The sequence below is a fragment of the Anabrus simplex genome, chromosome 2 (genome assembly GCF_040414725.1).
Source record: "Anabrus simplex isolate iqAnaSimp1 chromosome 2, ASM4041472v1, whole genome shotgun sequence".
NCBI lineage: Eukaryota > Metazoa > Arthropoda > Insecta > Orthoptera > Tettigoniidae > Anabrus > Anabrus simplex.
This window is the reverse complement of record NC_090266.1, coordinates 1145320862-1145337559: the sequence shown is the minus strand read 5'-3', so window position 1 is coordinate 1145337559 and position 16698 is coordinate 1145320862. Positions and strand designations below refer to the sequence as shown.

Below are 16698 nucleotides of genomic sequence, written 5' to 3'. Positions count from 1 at the left end.
AATGAAAATTGCTCCTAAATTTGATTCTGCAGGATTTACTTTGAAGATCGAGCACGACACTGGAATGTCACCTGAAATCTGCTCCTAATATCACAGGGCATGACAAATTTTTAGCAACAAATAGATTTCCATGTGAATTTTGAAATCCGAATTTTGACATGGATAAATACTAAAATTTCTAGGGGAGAATAATTAGCCAAAATACATTTTACAGGAGGAGAAACATGTTCAGAAAATGTACAATAGTACTTCAGCTTGAAATACCATTCTACCGAAATGGACACAATACTTCCGGATTCTAAAAGGGCCATGACCGGTTCATTATTCATCTCAATTTTGAGGAAGGGCATGAAGCCTGGTGTATCGGAGGCAATTTTGAGGCAATATTTAGGACCCTCAAAGATGGTGTTAGACGGTCAAAGTTAATCAATTGAAGACATGAGTGCAAGAACTAGATAATGACCACATTTAGCAAAAATTAGCTTTTGACTTCTATTTGTAGCCTTAACTGCCCTCTATCAGTTACTATAGAAGTTAATTTCAGAAAGTGCCTATTTTTCTCGCTAGATGGCCTTGAAGTTTCAACTGGTTCCTTTCTGAGTGCAAGACTTGGATAATAACCGGAATTATCTAGTTCTTGCTCTCAGTTGCCCTCGTGATGAAGAAGAGTAAGGAAGGTGGCTGTATGCAGCGAGTTATTGAGTGCTGCAAATGCAAGCTTTAATTCAGAGGTAGGTTCCATTAAGAGCTGTATTTTAGTGCTAAATGTATAGAATGTATATTACAGAATATTCAGTTTAATGTTACATTGTATTATACAACAATATTTTAGACTAAAATATTATATTCCAATAAATGTGGAAGTTTGAAGCCCACACTTTATGCTTTTATAAATGATTGTAATTTTTAGATACCGCTACCAAGTTCTACTGATTCTTCTCCGGTAAAGAGTAAGAAAAGAACAAGAAAAGAATATAACTGGCAAAGGAATGTTAGGAAACGAAATATGTTGAATGGAGAAGAATATATATCAACAACAGGGAAACTTGTGCCTGCAAAGACAGTTGCTCCAGATTGTTTTTGTAAGAGAAAATGTACAGCCAAGTTCTCCAAAGATATTAAGGAACGAATTCTTAGAAATTTCAACGAAATGAGTGAGAAGAATGCTCAGGATGAATATCTCATGGCCTTAATAATCTCACATAATATTCAAAGGTAAGCTTTAAATAAATATTAGTTTTAGAGATATATTTTGTAGGAGCATTGAACACACAACAATGCTATATATTTTTGTTGCAGAAGGCAGAAGCATGAAGTGGAGAAGGAAGAGGCAGCTTGCTGCAAGAAGCAATGAAACTGATAGTGAAGATGAGGATGAAGAAATAGGTGTAGAACCATTATGCAGAGAACTACATTCCGCATGAAATTAAAACTCTGCAAATTTTTACTGACAACTGTGCAGGGCAAAACAAGAATATTTTGATGGTTCAGTACTTAAGTACACTAGCGGCTTCGGGAAGATTTGTCAAAATATATCACCATTTTCCAGAACGTGGACATTCGTTCATGCCCTGTGATCGTACCTTCGCACAGATTGAGAAGCTAAAATGCAAGAAAGAGTATGTGTTTGTCCCTCAGGAATGGTGCGATATTGTTTCATTTGCTTCCCAAAAATTTGCTATGGTGAAAGTACACCAGGACATGGCATTTGATTTTAAACAACACTTGGTGTCACATTTTAAGAAAATAATAAAGAATGGTACTGAATCATTCAGAATAAGTACTGTAGGTACTATAAATTTGTTTATGAAGGGAGAGAGCTGTCTGTTTCCGGTGGTCAAAACACTTTTGTTCATACAAAATTTTGTCTGTTCAAGACGAAACGTACTCCAATATTGCATCCCGCCAAGTTGTACCAAACTCCACTGCCTTTGAATAACAAGAAGTGCAGAGATGTGATGAAATTGGCACAGAGTATATTCCTCCTGTACACATGAAATGGTATTCTGATCTCAGATGTGAATGCGAGGATGAAGAATATGGCTCTGAAAGTGAGGCATCATGCCACGAGTTCTAAAAACGGTTTTCAACCATATTTTACGTAATACGTATTATGTATGTCATGCACTGGCCTTTCAAAACTCAATATTTCATAATTTAAACATTAAAACATGTAATGGCATTCATTATCCAATTTCTATTCCGTTTTTACATTCCTTAAAACATCCGAGTGCAAGATATGGATAATTCCATCACACATTTTCTCGTTTTTTTTTTATTATTTCTAAATGGAGTAGTGGGTTAAAAATTGAAACATTAGTGTATATTCATATATACTTTCATATTAAACTGAAACCTTTAATGAATTATAGGATTTATATAGTTTTCAATGTTTTTCTCAGAACTTAACTTTTGGTTATTAGCTAGTTCTTGCACTCAGGTCTTCAATTGTTGTCTGGGTCTGTGAGTGGAAAGAGTGGCTATGCTGCCCCATTAAATGTCAATACAGAAGAGGACCCCAAATAAGTCTTTTAATAGTAGGGAGTCGGTTGTGCAACAACAAGCTTCTGCCCCATCCGAACACGTTGTAAACCCTGCTGGTAATCCACATCATCTTCCTCCTTTTTTTACTAGTAATTCCACTTTCGAACCTCCTCAACCTCCGACGCCTCTCCGGTCATATCACCGGGCTTTAGCAGCTTACCCCAACCTTTAGTCATGTTGCTTAAGGGAATTTCAAAATTTTCCATGATTTCAACAAATGACGTCATAACCTTCCTAAGATTTGTTGTAGACTTTAGGACCCTGCTTTGGTGTTTGCTCTGTCACTCACAAATCATGCAAATAATTTATCCGTACACTGTTGGTGTCTTCTCAGATAAGATCGTCGAGGCCATATCGGAAAGGAGTTCAGTTGAAACATTTCACGCTCATTTGTTGGCAAATTTTATTCCCGCGAGAGCTCTATCATCACTGATCAAAAATATTACTTCAGAGTCCAAGGGCTACATGAAAATCTAAGGATTTCATACAGGACATGAATTTTATACTAGCGTTTTTATAAAGCCTTGCATTATTCCGAAAATCAAATTGTACAGACTACATTGAAGGAATGACTGCTACGTTGGTTTCCCCATCCTTGATATGTTTCTTCACACCATCTGTTGTGTGGCCGCGGTAACTGTCGAGAACAAGCAAGCTCTTTTGTCCCAATAATGCACCAGGGCGACGTTGCCAGGCACACTTTACCCAGTCTTCCACAAGTGAACTGTCCATCCAGGCGGAGTTCTGAGATCTGACAATAACACTAACGGGTAGATTTTTAGGAAGCGTCTTTCGCTTGAGAACAATGTATGGCGGCAATTTGGTTCCGTCGGTGAGAATACATAACATTACTGTACACCGTTGTTTTTCGTTACCACCTGTTCTAATGGTACCACTTTTCGCACCCTTAACATTCACAGTCCTGTCCACTGGCATTTCAAATTAGACTGGCGTCTGATCTGTATTGCCAATTTAGGAAAGCAAATATGCATTTCCCTTCCGAAACCAAATTACGTGACGCTGAAACGACAATAACTTCTACTCGTAGGCACCAGGAAGACACTGTGAAATTGAGGTACGCCTTCGCACACTCAACCCATTTCTTTTATAAAAAATACAAACCCATCCTCGGCTTGCCTTAAACCCTTCCGATGAAAGTTCCTTTGCGATCTCTAATGCTTTTAGCTGACATATTTCCGTTGATACACCATATCCCAATTCCTGCCTTTCTGTCACATATTTATAAAGTTTTTTTTTCAATTTCTGGAAACTGTACACTCAGTCCATGAAAAGCTCTACGATCACCACTACATGTCACTAGCACATTTTTCTTCTTTATTCAATCGCAAATACACAACTCGTCAATAACGTATTTCCTAACGGCGGCACAATTTCCAATAATTTCGGCTTCCCGAACTACTTTCAGTTTCTCACTCGCAGTAAAAGATCGCAAGCACTTTGTGGAATGCATGTTGATACTCCGAGAACGTGCGCCAGACTGACGCCAAGCGCGGAAGTAGTGTATACTGAGAGCGGAGCGAGTATTGTTGCCAAGCCGCACCGGCGGTGATGCCCGATTTACACGCATTCAGAAAGATAAATTTGCCAAAATTTTATATAAGACCCGCACCCAATTTTGGAAGCGATATTTTCACAAAAACAGTACGGGTGGTATTCGAGATTATACAGTATTTCTGTTTCAAAATGCAGTATCCCTGCTTCTGAAAGAAGTAAATGGTGACAAAAGCTAGCCAAATTTTAAATATTCAACTCTCTTGTTTACCCGCTTACTCTCCTCTACTCCAATGAATTCTCATTTGACATTTAAAATCAGCCTTGTCAATACTTAACCACAAGGTTTAAGTTAAAAAACACTTACTCTCCTAGCGTTACAAGCCCACGAAGGGCCCTGTCTCTCCAACAGCAATCGCCCATTTATTTCAGTCCACAGCTCCCCTTCTCCAGCTTCAGATCCCCAACAACTCCAAATTTCTCAAGACGCTGTCCAACTATCTTATCCCTGGTCTGCCCAGTCTTTGTTGGCCGAGGATCTTCTTTGCTGCTAAGTCCTGGGCCATCCATATAATGTGCCTCAGGTACCAGAGTCTCCTCATTTGGCGTCTGCAACAATCACGAAGTCAGCGTAGAGGCCATACACTTCTTAACTGGTCCTGATGCACTACTCTATCCAATTGTTAACCGCGCCAAAGATCTTCCTCAAGATCTTTCTCTCCAACATTCTTAGAAAGTTCTTGTCACGCTCATTTAGGATTCATGTCTCGCATGTGCACGGCACCACTGGATGGATTATAAACCGGTACATGGCGTTCCAATCTAATAAACACCTGTTCCCAGTTGCCATTAACTTCTTTCATTACAGCCTTGCTGAACTTGCCGTCATCAGTCATAACCCCAGGAACTGTAACACTATCTCATAGGTGTCAACTGCCCATTCCACGCCTCTCATGCCATGGAATCTTTTTTCTGTCTTAAGTGTTCACCCTGTACTTGGTTTTGTCCTTGTTGATCCGCAAGCCCTGGTGTTGTAATACCTCGCTCAAGTGCTGCAGAACTTCCGCCACGTCGTACGCACATCTTCAAAGCAGAACATCCTCTGCGAAGGCCAGGTACTGGACGATTCCATTACAAATGGTACTTCCTGGGTTCAAAGGTATTCAGCGCATAATGTGCTCCACACAGAGGTTAAACAGAATGGTTGACAATGTGTCAACTTGCCTCAAACCTCCCTGCACTTCAAATTACCTGGATCTTCATTTTGGCCCTGGTATCCTCACAGTCAACAGGACAACACTGGTGGTATTCAGTGGCACCTGCATCTCTTCCAACACCTGCCACAACCTTGACCTGTCCACACTGTTGGAAGCCTCCTTGTAGTCAAGGTAGTGGTAGAATGTGAACTGTTAGTGATCTGTTGTGCCAGAGCCCATAATGATGGTCTCCCAGTTGCCTCTGCAAAGGGCTCGAGTCTCTTAGCCAGCAACTTTGAAAAGTTCTTGTAATCACACTAAGTAGCGAGATTCTTCGGTAGTTGCTGCACACCGCCCTTCTTGCATTTGGGACAGATAAGCGCTGCGCTCTAGTCCCTCAGAATTTCCTTGTTCTTCCATAGAAATTGAATCACGGCGTGCATGCTATTTACAAAATATTTTATTCCATACTTCAACAGTTCTGCTGGTATGCCATCCTCCCTTAGCACTCTGTTATTGTGAATGAGGTAGATTGCCTCCTTCACCTCACTGCTCATCACTTCCGAGACTGGCTCGTGCTCATCAATAGGTGGGTGGCTAGCAGCTACCTGATCAGGTATACTTGCCCCCAACTCCTCAGTATCCAGGAGCTCTTCGAAATGCCCCGCCCATTGCAACAGGATCTCCTCCTCTCCAACCAAAAGACTCTTATTGTCCTTGCAGTATTGTGTGCTGAGGTGATTTCTCTTGTTCCCTAAAACATGGCATGAATCTCTCTACTGTTATACAGCTCTCTGATGGCCTCGAACTACCCCTTTTCTCGCTGTCTTTTCTTCCTTCGCATCACCCTCTTTGCTTTTACCCGCACCGCATGGCAGTTTTTTGCTGACGTTGTTGGTCTTTGTAAGGTCCTATCCCTTACTTTGGTCCTCCTATGGATGGCTTCTTTGCATTCTGCATCAAATGACTCGGATCTTACACGTGGTTCTTGAAACCACACAGATTCTATCGCTGCATACGGAATTGCGTCTTAGTGTGCTCCCAATAGATCATCTATGGCGGTGCCTTCTTATCTCTACCTCTGGCCTCCAAACTTGGCACGGACCATCTTCCTGTACCCATCCTTGATGGACATGTTATACTTCAAGATTCTGACATCGAAAATCCTCACCTTCTAGAGATGAGCTTTCCTGATGTTGGCTATGTGTTGTCTGTACTTCATGACCACCAAGTAGTGACCCGAGTAATTGTCTGCACCTCTCCTGATCCTAACATCCATGACATCTGACCTATGCTTCCGGTCAATGAGGACATGGGTCAATATGGTCCTGTGTCTCTCCATCAGGGGACTTCCATGCTATTGTATGGATCCTCTTGCACAAAAGTAAGCACTGCTAATGCTCTTCTGCTGGTATGCCATCCTCACCTAGCACTCTGTTATTGTGTATGAAGTAGATCGCCACCTCCACCTCATTCCTCATCACTTCAGAGACTGGCTCATGCTCATCAACAGGTGGGTGGCTAGCAGGTCGATGGCAAAGTCCCCTAGTCTGAGGCTATTGCTGTTGCTCCCTGCATGTGCGCTCTCATGCCCAATAGCTGGCCTGAATACCTCCTCCCTTCCTCCCCACCTTAGCAATCATGTTGCCAAGGATGACCTTGATATCATAATGCAGCACTTCAGAGTACTTTCTGTCAAAGAGACCACACAAGGTGTCCTTTTCTTCTTCAGGGGCATCTTCAGTTAGTGCAAGCGCACTGAACACTGTCAAACTGACCAGGGAGAGCTTCAGGCTCAACGAGCACAACCTCTCGTTCGCAGGTTTGAACTCCAACACTGCTGGCTTGAGTCTCCTGGCAACCAAGAATCCTGTGCCAAGCTAGCTCCACACTCTCCCGCAGCAGAAAATCATAAAATCACCGAGTCCATGATGTCAGCACAGTTTTATCGGACTTCCTGCAATACGCAAATGTGGCTTTTGAGGACTTCCTTCAGGTTAGTGAAGGCTCCTGCTCGGAGAATCCTGCGGACATTCCAACTGGCAAACACAATTGGCCAATTGCAGAAACGATGACTGGTTTTAGGCCTTAGACAACCTCTACCTAAGCAATGTATAAGTTAAACAAGATGTTCCATTGCATAAACAATGTTCAGATTGTGTTTAGCTAGATGTCGTTCAAGCTTCAACATTGGTTCAAAAATGGGAATAGAAGTATCTTCCAGTAACTCCTTGCTTGTCGCAACCAATGAAATTTGTTGGTGCACGAGCCAAACTTTAGTCAGCTGTCGTCTTCCTACATATTACACAAATATGGCTAAATATGGCTAAATATGAGCATGACTTGCCCACAGATAAGAATATCGCTTTTGGTGGAAATGAAATCTCATGAAATTATCGGGAGTAAAGCCACTGTACGAGATATTTGATTATAGTGTTGTTATGATGAATGTAATCGAAATAGCATCAGTGAAGAGAAGATGAAATTAAAGCACTGTGCAACCAAATTAGTTGTACAGACCATATAGATAAAGCTTGCATTCCAGAGATTGTAGGTTCGAAACGCACCATCAGCAGCCCTGGAAATTGCTTTGTGTAGTTTCCCCATATTTGCACCAGGCAAATATTGGGGCTGTTATTACACCCACGGTTCTTCCTTCCCAGTCCTTGCCTTTCTCTATTTCATACTTGCTGAAATCTTTTTTGAATTAGCGTGACAAATATCTGCAAAAAGAACCCACACATGCACACACAACCTATTCTGTAACGTCACTAGCCTATTATGTGCGCTTACTCGACAGTAAATGTAATATAATTGAATCCCTCCCAATTGACGTATGTAACAGCCCTCTGACAACTGGGACAAGTTATTCTGATATGGATGTAGTCAATGTGACCTATTATTCCAGGGAAATTATCCCAAGGAAAAAAATATATATATTGGTAATCAAGTTGACAGTTACCGGACTGTCCCTTGTCAGTCTCATACCTCTTGGAAAGCAAAAACATATTTTGAACTGTACCTCCCATTACATTTCAAATGAATTGCTGCGATATCGCAGCAGATGACCTACAGGAGGCCGGAATGGTTTCAACATGATAATACAAATATGTTTATAGTACATAACTTCCGATTGTGACTCACTCCTGAAATTAAGGGTTCAACCGTGTTCTCGGCAATGTTTAAACGTGGCCTCTTGAAAATCGGCCTTACACAGTGCCTAAGTAATAAATAACGTCTTCCCAATGTGGCAGCCATACTTATACATCAACCGTAAACATTGTCTACCAGGTGCATGCATAAGTCTTTTCCGGTTTCACTAATAGATGGCGCTAGTGAGCAGTACGCAGCGTATGAATTTGACATATATGTCAGTTTGTTCACCAGACATTAGCCTACCAACACACACAAGCTGAGTCCGCCAAACACTAGAGTCTGTTGTATCGTTCAGTGATCATGTCGACGTTTGTGCCTGAATAAGAACATTTGCGGCACGCATTGCTTTTCTTATTTAATCAAAAGAAAAAGGCTGTGGAATAGTTTGCTGGTAAAAACATATGGTGAACATGTGAGACATGGTTTCGACAATTTAAACGTGGTGATTTCAATGTTAAAGACAGTGCGCGCCCTCTGGAGGATGACCCAACTCAAACTTAACAGCCATTGGCACAAGCATTAAATGTGTCACAAGAAACAATCAGCAGACGTTTACGAGCAATGGAGAAGATCAGTAAACTCGGTAAATGGGTCCCACACGATTTGAATGAACGGCAAATGGAAAATCGCCGTTACTTGTGAAATGCTGCTTCAACGCCACAAAAGAAAATCATTTCTGTACCGAATTGTGATGGGTGACGAAAAATGGATTTATTTGGAAAATCCAAATTGGAGAAAATCATGGTTGTCACCTGGCGATGCCAGTCTTTCAACACCAAGGGCAAATAGCTTCGGCAAGAAGACCCTGCTTTGTGTCTGGTGGGACCAGAGCGGTATCATTTATTATGAACTCTTGAAGCTCAGCGAAACAGGCAATGCACAACGCTATTGCCAACAAATGATTAATTTAAATCATGCATTGATCGAAAGACGACCAGAATGGGCCAGAAAATCTGGCAAAGTGATTTTGTTGCACAACATGTGCCATCTCACACAGCAAAACCAGTGAGACACCTTGAAATCGCTTGGATGAGACATTCTTCCATGCCCGCCGTACTACCCCGACCTGGTGCCATCTGACTATCAGTCAGGGTGCGGAACGACGTGGCATGTGCAGTCATTGAGCAGCTCCTGGAGGAAGGATGGATGCTACTAGAGTTATAGACGTCAAGTGGCATCAAGAAATGCACCATCCACAGGATATTGTGCACAGAGCTGCAACTGAGAAAAATTGCATTGCGGCAGGTACCACATGCACTGACGGAAGTTCAACGGTGGATGCAATAAGCAACATATTCCAACCACCTAGCACACTGGCAACAGGATAGCAACCACTTCCTGACAGGTCATCCAGAGCATTGCTGATCACTGGTTGCCACAAGTCCTAGCTGAAACTTTCCTACCTACCATGCTACTGTACGATATGGGAGGGTATTATTCCCAAGGGCTTCCACCAATTCACTTTGACATTCTCTCGCATTTCTCCCATGGAGAACGGCTATTTTGATGTATGCACACTGCTAAACACGGGTTACTTCCACCTCGCACGGCGCTTGCCACACAACTGATTTCACAGCGCTCTATGTCCTACTACCAGCAATCACAGAGCCATCTGTTGTGAATACACACTATGACTGCATAGCTTCCTCGTGACAAATAGCAGTTTGTGACCTGCTCACATATCTGCAAGAAAAAAAAATAGTTGCAATGACTTTTGCCCCAACACTCGTATTAAGCTGAAGGAGCAATGGTCATTTACCTCTCCGATATCTCAAGGAATGTGTTAAGAACTACTTTTTCTAGTGGCTTAATGATGTCGTACTAACACGTTGAAGGTTTTTGGTGATGGAATGATAACAGTTATAAATTATTAAGACATGTTGAAGGAATAGAAGATCACAAGTGGAAAGCAGATCAATTGCAGGAAGACATCAAACCAATAATCACTAGGTAGGTCTAACAGTAGTTCTCCAGCAGTGTCAGGGCAGTTCTGATGACACCAGTAAACAGGCGTCCCAAGACTCGCAAATGGAGGGTGTTGAACTACTGTCGGAACAAGGCCAGAATTCGCCGGCACAGCTATGACGACATACTTACGGGACCTCCTGGGTAGGAAGGGTTTCGGGTGGGGAGAAATCAAAACATACTGAAGAAATTTCGCATTTACTTTCTATGTCTTCACCTTCTTTCAACTCCCGCCTGTATTTCACCGGCGTCCATTTAACCTAATTTATACGTACTTATTCCACTTACATATTCGCATACTATACTCATTTTACTTACCTGTCATAAATTCCTGGCGATAGGTCGTCTTGAACCAGCGATCTCCAACTCCGTAGTCCATCAGGTTATCCACTCAGCTAACATGTTACTTGATAATTTGAGGTATAAACGATGTATATAGAGATACATATAGTACATTACCAGTAATAGAGATGGCATTGCAAAGTAATTAATAATTACCCCCAAAAGATGACTCTGTCGTCTCTCTCTCAACTGTTGCCAACTTAACTTCTACGAGGAACAAGAATACATGAAACTCAAATCACGAGTTTCAATACCGACACTGTGATTATTGTTTGAAGAGGGAGTACAACTAAATAACAGACGAAAACAAACCAGTCGTGTGTCGTGTCTCCAGCTATGTTATAGTCGTGATTACTGTCTTAAGAGGAAGTAGGCTTACAACTAGAAGAAAGCAATTGAGTTGTGTGTCCAGTTCTGTCATAGTCGTGATTATTGTTATAAGAGGAAGTATTACTAGACAGAAACAATCGAGTTGTGTGTCCAGCTCCGTAATAGTCGTGATTATTGTTTTAAGACGAAGTACAACTAGCCAAAACAACTCCTGTTTGGTGCTGTATCCATACTAGCAATTATAATTTTAAGAAGGAGTACATCTACGTAAACACAAGAAGTCCATCTTCTGTCCACTCCTCTGTCAACTTATGGTGAGTACCCATATATTCATATCCTGTCTCAGTGATTGCAGTATACTCGTATGTATAGTGTTGCCTTCCCATTCGTGACGTGATCACCAAAAGTGTACTTCCAACAACAGTCGCTGAATTAGCAATGCTGTCGCACCTAACCTAACCTAACCTCTCACTACCAGTGGTTTTCTTTGGATCACAACCTAACCTGTCACTATCAGTGGTTTTCCGTGGATCACTCCGTTCAATTAGCAATGCTGTCGCACCTAACCAAACGTGTCACTACCAGTGGTTTTCTGTGGATATCAACCTAACCTGTCACTATAAGTGGTTTTCGGTGGATCACTCCGTTCAATTAGCAATGCTGTCGCACCTAACCAAACCTAACCTAACGTGTCACTATCAGTGGTTTTCGGTGGATCACCCCGTTCAATTAGCAATGCTGTCGCGCCTAACCAAACCTAACCTAACGTGTCACTACCAGTGGTTTTCGGTGGATCATAACCTAACCTGTCACTATCAGTGGTTTTTGGTGGATCACAACCTAACCTTCACCATCAGTGGTTTTCGGTGGATCACTCCGTTCAATTAGCAATGCTGTGGCACCTAACCAAACCTAACCTAACCTAACGTGCCACTACCAGTGGTTTTTGGTGGATCACAACCTAACCTGTCACTACCAGTGGCTTTCGGTGGATCACTACCTAACCTGAAACTATCAGTGGTATTCGGTGAAACACAATTGCTTTCGTAAGGGATGCTAGAGACCTGTTGGTCTCTTCGCGGTTCTAACCTGGGGGCTTCCCTTTGTTTGTCCCCAGACCGATGGTTTTGCCACTAGCCGGACCTAACCAAACGAGACCAATACTTTTCGTACTTGTCGGACGTGCTTAATACTCCTAAAGTTTTCGCGACATCAAGTCAGCCCCATCATATCGTACTGTTAATACCTATTTCACGAACCAACTAGTCAAGTTGTAACCCAATCTAGTGCCTGTAAATTGTGTTACGCAGTCTCAAACAGCTAAATATAACAGACCATTAATTCATACATTTAGCGGCCGCTACAAGTCCCTTCGAATTATCCGCCATGTTTACAAACATCAGCTCGCCAAACACGTCATGTATGACGTCATATAGACGCACAAGCAGCGGCCGCGGAGCCCGTGCTCGCCCCTGCCGGCGGATCCTGGACTTATACCCTACTGTCTGACCGGGGCCGACTTGATGCCTCGCTGTACAAAAATAATATGAGTCACCACCTTATCAATACACTAATTTATTTACTTCCAAACTGGTAAATAAGGTCAAGACCGGTTTCGACCCCTAAGGGATCATCTTCAGTTGACATACACAAAAATATCTACAAAAACATCACATATAATGATTAATGTTTAAGTTAAATTCAATTGTCATTAGAATGTTGGTAGGTACATCTTAGTTTGGAAATATGTGTTATATGAGATTTATAGGCCTACTCTATTTGAGCTGTTATGTATATAGTGTTATGTATACAGTGTCAAAAGTATTGCATTGAATATAATTCATCAATTTGACAAAATGCTAGTGAACTGATTACTAAGATAGTAAAGTATGTACATTTTCTGGGAGGTACATGCTGTTCTACATGTTATCACTTTACAATTTATATTACACAATATGAGTAAAATTATTTTTGCATTTGTACACATTGATAATATTAAGTCCAATGTAGGGTCTTCAAGATGTACTATTGGACTGTCAGTATCCTAATTACATTTTATGTAGTGGTTTATAAGGTTTTCTTGTTCACTTTTATAGTTCAGTCAAATGAAAAATGTAGAAGGACTTTGTTGATTTGGATCCTTATGACTAAAGTATTGGTATATAGTACCTTGTTGACATGGATCCTAATACTAAAATACAAGTTTGTAGCACCTTCTATTCTTGTTTTATGTCTTAAAATAGAGTTGTACCTTGGCACTGTTTGTTTTGTTAGGTGCAGGCATGTAAAAATCTTGTTAAAATGAACCCTTACCGGCCTTGACGCACTGTAATCAGAGTAGTCTCATAGCTCGACACGTGGCACTAGCGACCTAAGTTTTTACGGTAGAAATACATACTCCTCTCTGGAAGAGATATTGACTGCCGATTTATCGTAATTTAGAGGTATGGAGAATGTTACATAGGTTAATACTATTAAAATGATTAATCCTAAAGGCTACTTTCGTTGATACTTGCCAAAATGTAGAGCTGGGTTACGGTACACAAGCCGGCTATCTCCAGTTCACTCGTAGGAACAGTCATATGCTATTAAATATGTTCATTAGCGTACAAGGAAGGAGTAGAGGTGCAAAAATACTAGGTTTTTGTACTATTACCTGACATATGGAACACCGAAGAGGACACTGTATAGGACTGGTGGAGCACATGGCGACCATGTTTATTTGGTGATGGAGAGGTGATGACGTCATACATGACGTCACAGGGTGTGAAGGAAAGACAGGGAATTAATATCCGAAAACTCATAAACATGGCTACCCTGACAAGGGAGTCGTAGCGCGGCCGTGGCCTTAAGTAAGGTACAGCCCCAGCAATTGCCTGGTATGAAAATGAGAAACCACGGAAAACCATCTTCAGGGCTACCGACAGTTGGATTCGAACCCTCTATTTAACGGATGCAAGCTCACAGCCACGCGCCCCTAACCGCATGGCCAACTTGTCCGGTAAGAGAGAAACTGACGAGGCGAGAAACAAAACACTCATGAATGGCATAGTTAACTTTAGGCCAAACCACTATATTCTTTATATTCATATTCATGATCTGAAACCCCTCCGCTGCCCAGCTTGGTGCTGATCTGGCACTCTGATGGAATCAGACTAGGCCTAAGTGCATTATTAGTACCCATGTCGATTGCAATCTTACAAACTAACAGAGTTCAATGGGACATCATACAGAACTACTCAGAGGGTGTGATTTTAACCCACTTATCCTCTCAATTGCTGAAATCACCTGTTTCAGTCCCTCAAACCAGTCTTCAACTCGTAACGCCGGGAACAGAGCGCAGGCCAACCCGGCTGGATACCAACAGAAATAACCAATACAGAAAATCGGGATGAAACAGAAGGCACACTTATAACCACTGTAATAGTTGGTTAAAAAAAAAAAATACATACGTTGCAGTCGTAACATATTACCTGTCCTTCAGGGCCCAAAAGTTGAGGAGGTAACGTAGCATCGAAAGTTTAGCACGCATGTTATTATCGTACTAAACTGACAGTCACCCGTACGTCTGATTCCTGTGTCATCAACTACCTCACACTACACATGTAAACCAACTAACCTCTAGTATTCTACAGCATCGATCATGTTAAATATTCTACAGTGAAGTAAACTCCACACAATATTTCAATATTCAGGTATCAATAAATGTGTAATAATTTCTTTCTTGGGTACAGGAAAAGAATGTGCGTTCATTAGTGAAAAATATGCAGTCACTGATTGTAATGTGTAAAAGTTTGTTTACCTCGTAGATTACATCGAACAGCACGGAATCTGGCAGCATTTCAAGATCATGTTTGTAAAAGCTGTATCGCGATGTTACCACCTCTAACGCAGCTTCGTACAATGTACAGCATTTCTTCTTTAGACGCGATGCCATTTTTAAAGTTTACCCAGAAGAAACTCAAAAAAGCATAACACGCATTCACCACAACCGCTTCGGGCGCGCACAAAAAACTACTGACTGACTAAAGGAGCAGAAAGTGTCTCTAACAACAGCTACCATCTAGTAACGGTAACGACTTAAAGAGCAGAAAGGATCTCAAAGAACAGCTACAATGTAGCAACGGTAACGTAATGAAAGACTGATCCGAACAACGGTTTTGTACAGTTATTAATAAAAACACTGCGTTATTATCTTTAAAACTAAACTCATCACGCTAAAAAAAAAACTTTTTTACACCACAATTAACAATATTTAAATGTTTGACAATGTTTTACAGGAACGTCAATATTACAGTTAACAATCAAATACGGTACGTTTTCGATTTTCGGAAATAGCTTCGTTCCCAAAGCGTTCTTTTATTGGCATGGTAACAATGGATTCTTCTATTACGTAAACCAAATGCTATAGTTGGGTCGTTGCCTACGAGATATACAAGGCCGGGAAGTGTGCCCAGTTCTGAGCATAAAACCCGTTCCCAACTAGGTTCGCAGTACCGCCGCCAGATATCTCGACATCGTGCTATAGTTCGCATTTGCTGTAGTGAAGTGTTTTATTGCGTTTACGTATAGATTTCACTTTTTTTGCTAGTTGTTTTACTTCACACCGACACAGATAGGTCTGATGGCGACGATGGAACAGGAAGGGCTAGGAGTGGGAAGGAAGCCTTAATTAAGGTAGGCCTACAGCCCCAGCATTTGCCTGGTGTGAAAAGGGGAAACCACGGAAAACCATTTTCACGGCTGCCAACAGTGGGGTTTGAACCTACCATCTCCCGAATACTGGATACTGGCCGCACTTACGCGACTGCAGCTATCGAGCTCGGTTTCACTTATTGTAATGTTCAAATGAACTCCAAGTAGATTTCATATACACTATAAAATTTGGTATATCGTACTGTAAGTCCAATTCGTCAAAGAAAGGAGAACATTGGAGTTTTCAATCGTTTCCTGCCGATCCAATTTAAAAGGAGAAGTGGAGAATTGCTGTATTCAGGCGGGGGGGTGGGGTGAATTAGGTACCCTTTGGTCGCCTGGGACGTCATCCAGAGCCTGTAATTTACATTTTAAATCTTGAGACTTCAGTTGATGGGCTAGAGATTAATTAGATCACTTCACTGCCTCCGACTTCCGCATCAAAAGGCACCTAAGAATTATGTCGGCTTTTCGAGTGGAGAAACTGGAATAAAACTAGAATAGGTCTGAACGTAGTTTAAAATTATTGTAGTGTATTGTAGTATCTGTACTTACTCTGAACGTAGTTTAAAATTATTGTAGGGTATTATAGTATCTTATTAGAAAATAGTGTTTTTATTCTATTACTGTGAAATATTTGTTTAGTATAGTACCGTTTCTGTGGTATCTGTAGTAACTCTCTTAGCAGAATTCTGTTGTTGTAATTAAAGTAGACTTAACTGCAGTTAAGAATTGCGTAATTCTTGTGTATTATTCTCTGTTTCCAGTAATTAACAGCAATTTTCATCCTGTTAGCGTGTTGTAGGAATAAAAAACCGTACAATTAAGTAGTATTTAGTGTAGTAGTAGCCTATATTAATTAACCTATTGTCGTGTGATCTTTGTGAACTAACCCAGACAATATTTCTTTCCTTTCATTTTTATTTTGCACAGAATAAGTTTTCCTCTCCTTTTCAGT

At 41.2% G+C, this 16698-nt stretch overlaps 1 protein-coding gene across 1 annotated transcript in view; it reads right to left on the bottom strand.

Annotated features, from left to right (window-relative positions):
• Pat1 (Protein interacting with APP tail-1) overlaps nucleotides 1-15038 on the bottom strand; it is a 249915-nt gene extending 234877 nt beyond the window's left edge. Inside the window, exon 1 of the mRNA XM_067139744.2 lies at nucleotides 14848-15038. Within this exon, the coding sequence (XP_066995845.1) occupies nucleotides 14848-14982 (135 nt within the window). The 5' untranslated portion in view covers nucleotides 14983-15038. The remainder of the gene's footprint in view (nucleotides 1-14847) is intronic.
• Nucleotides 15039-16698: the final 1660 nt, after the last annotated feature.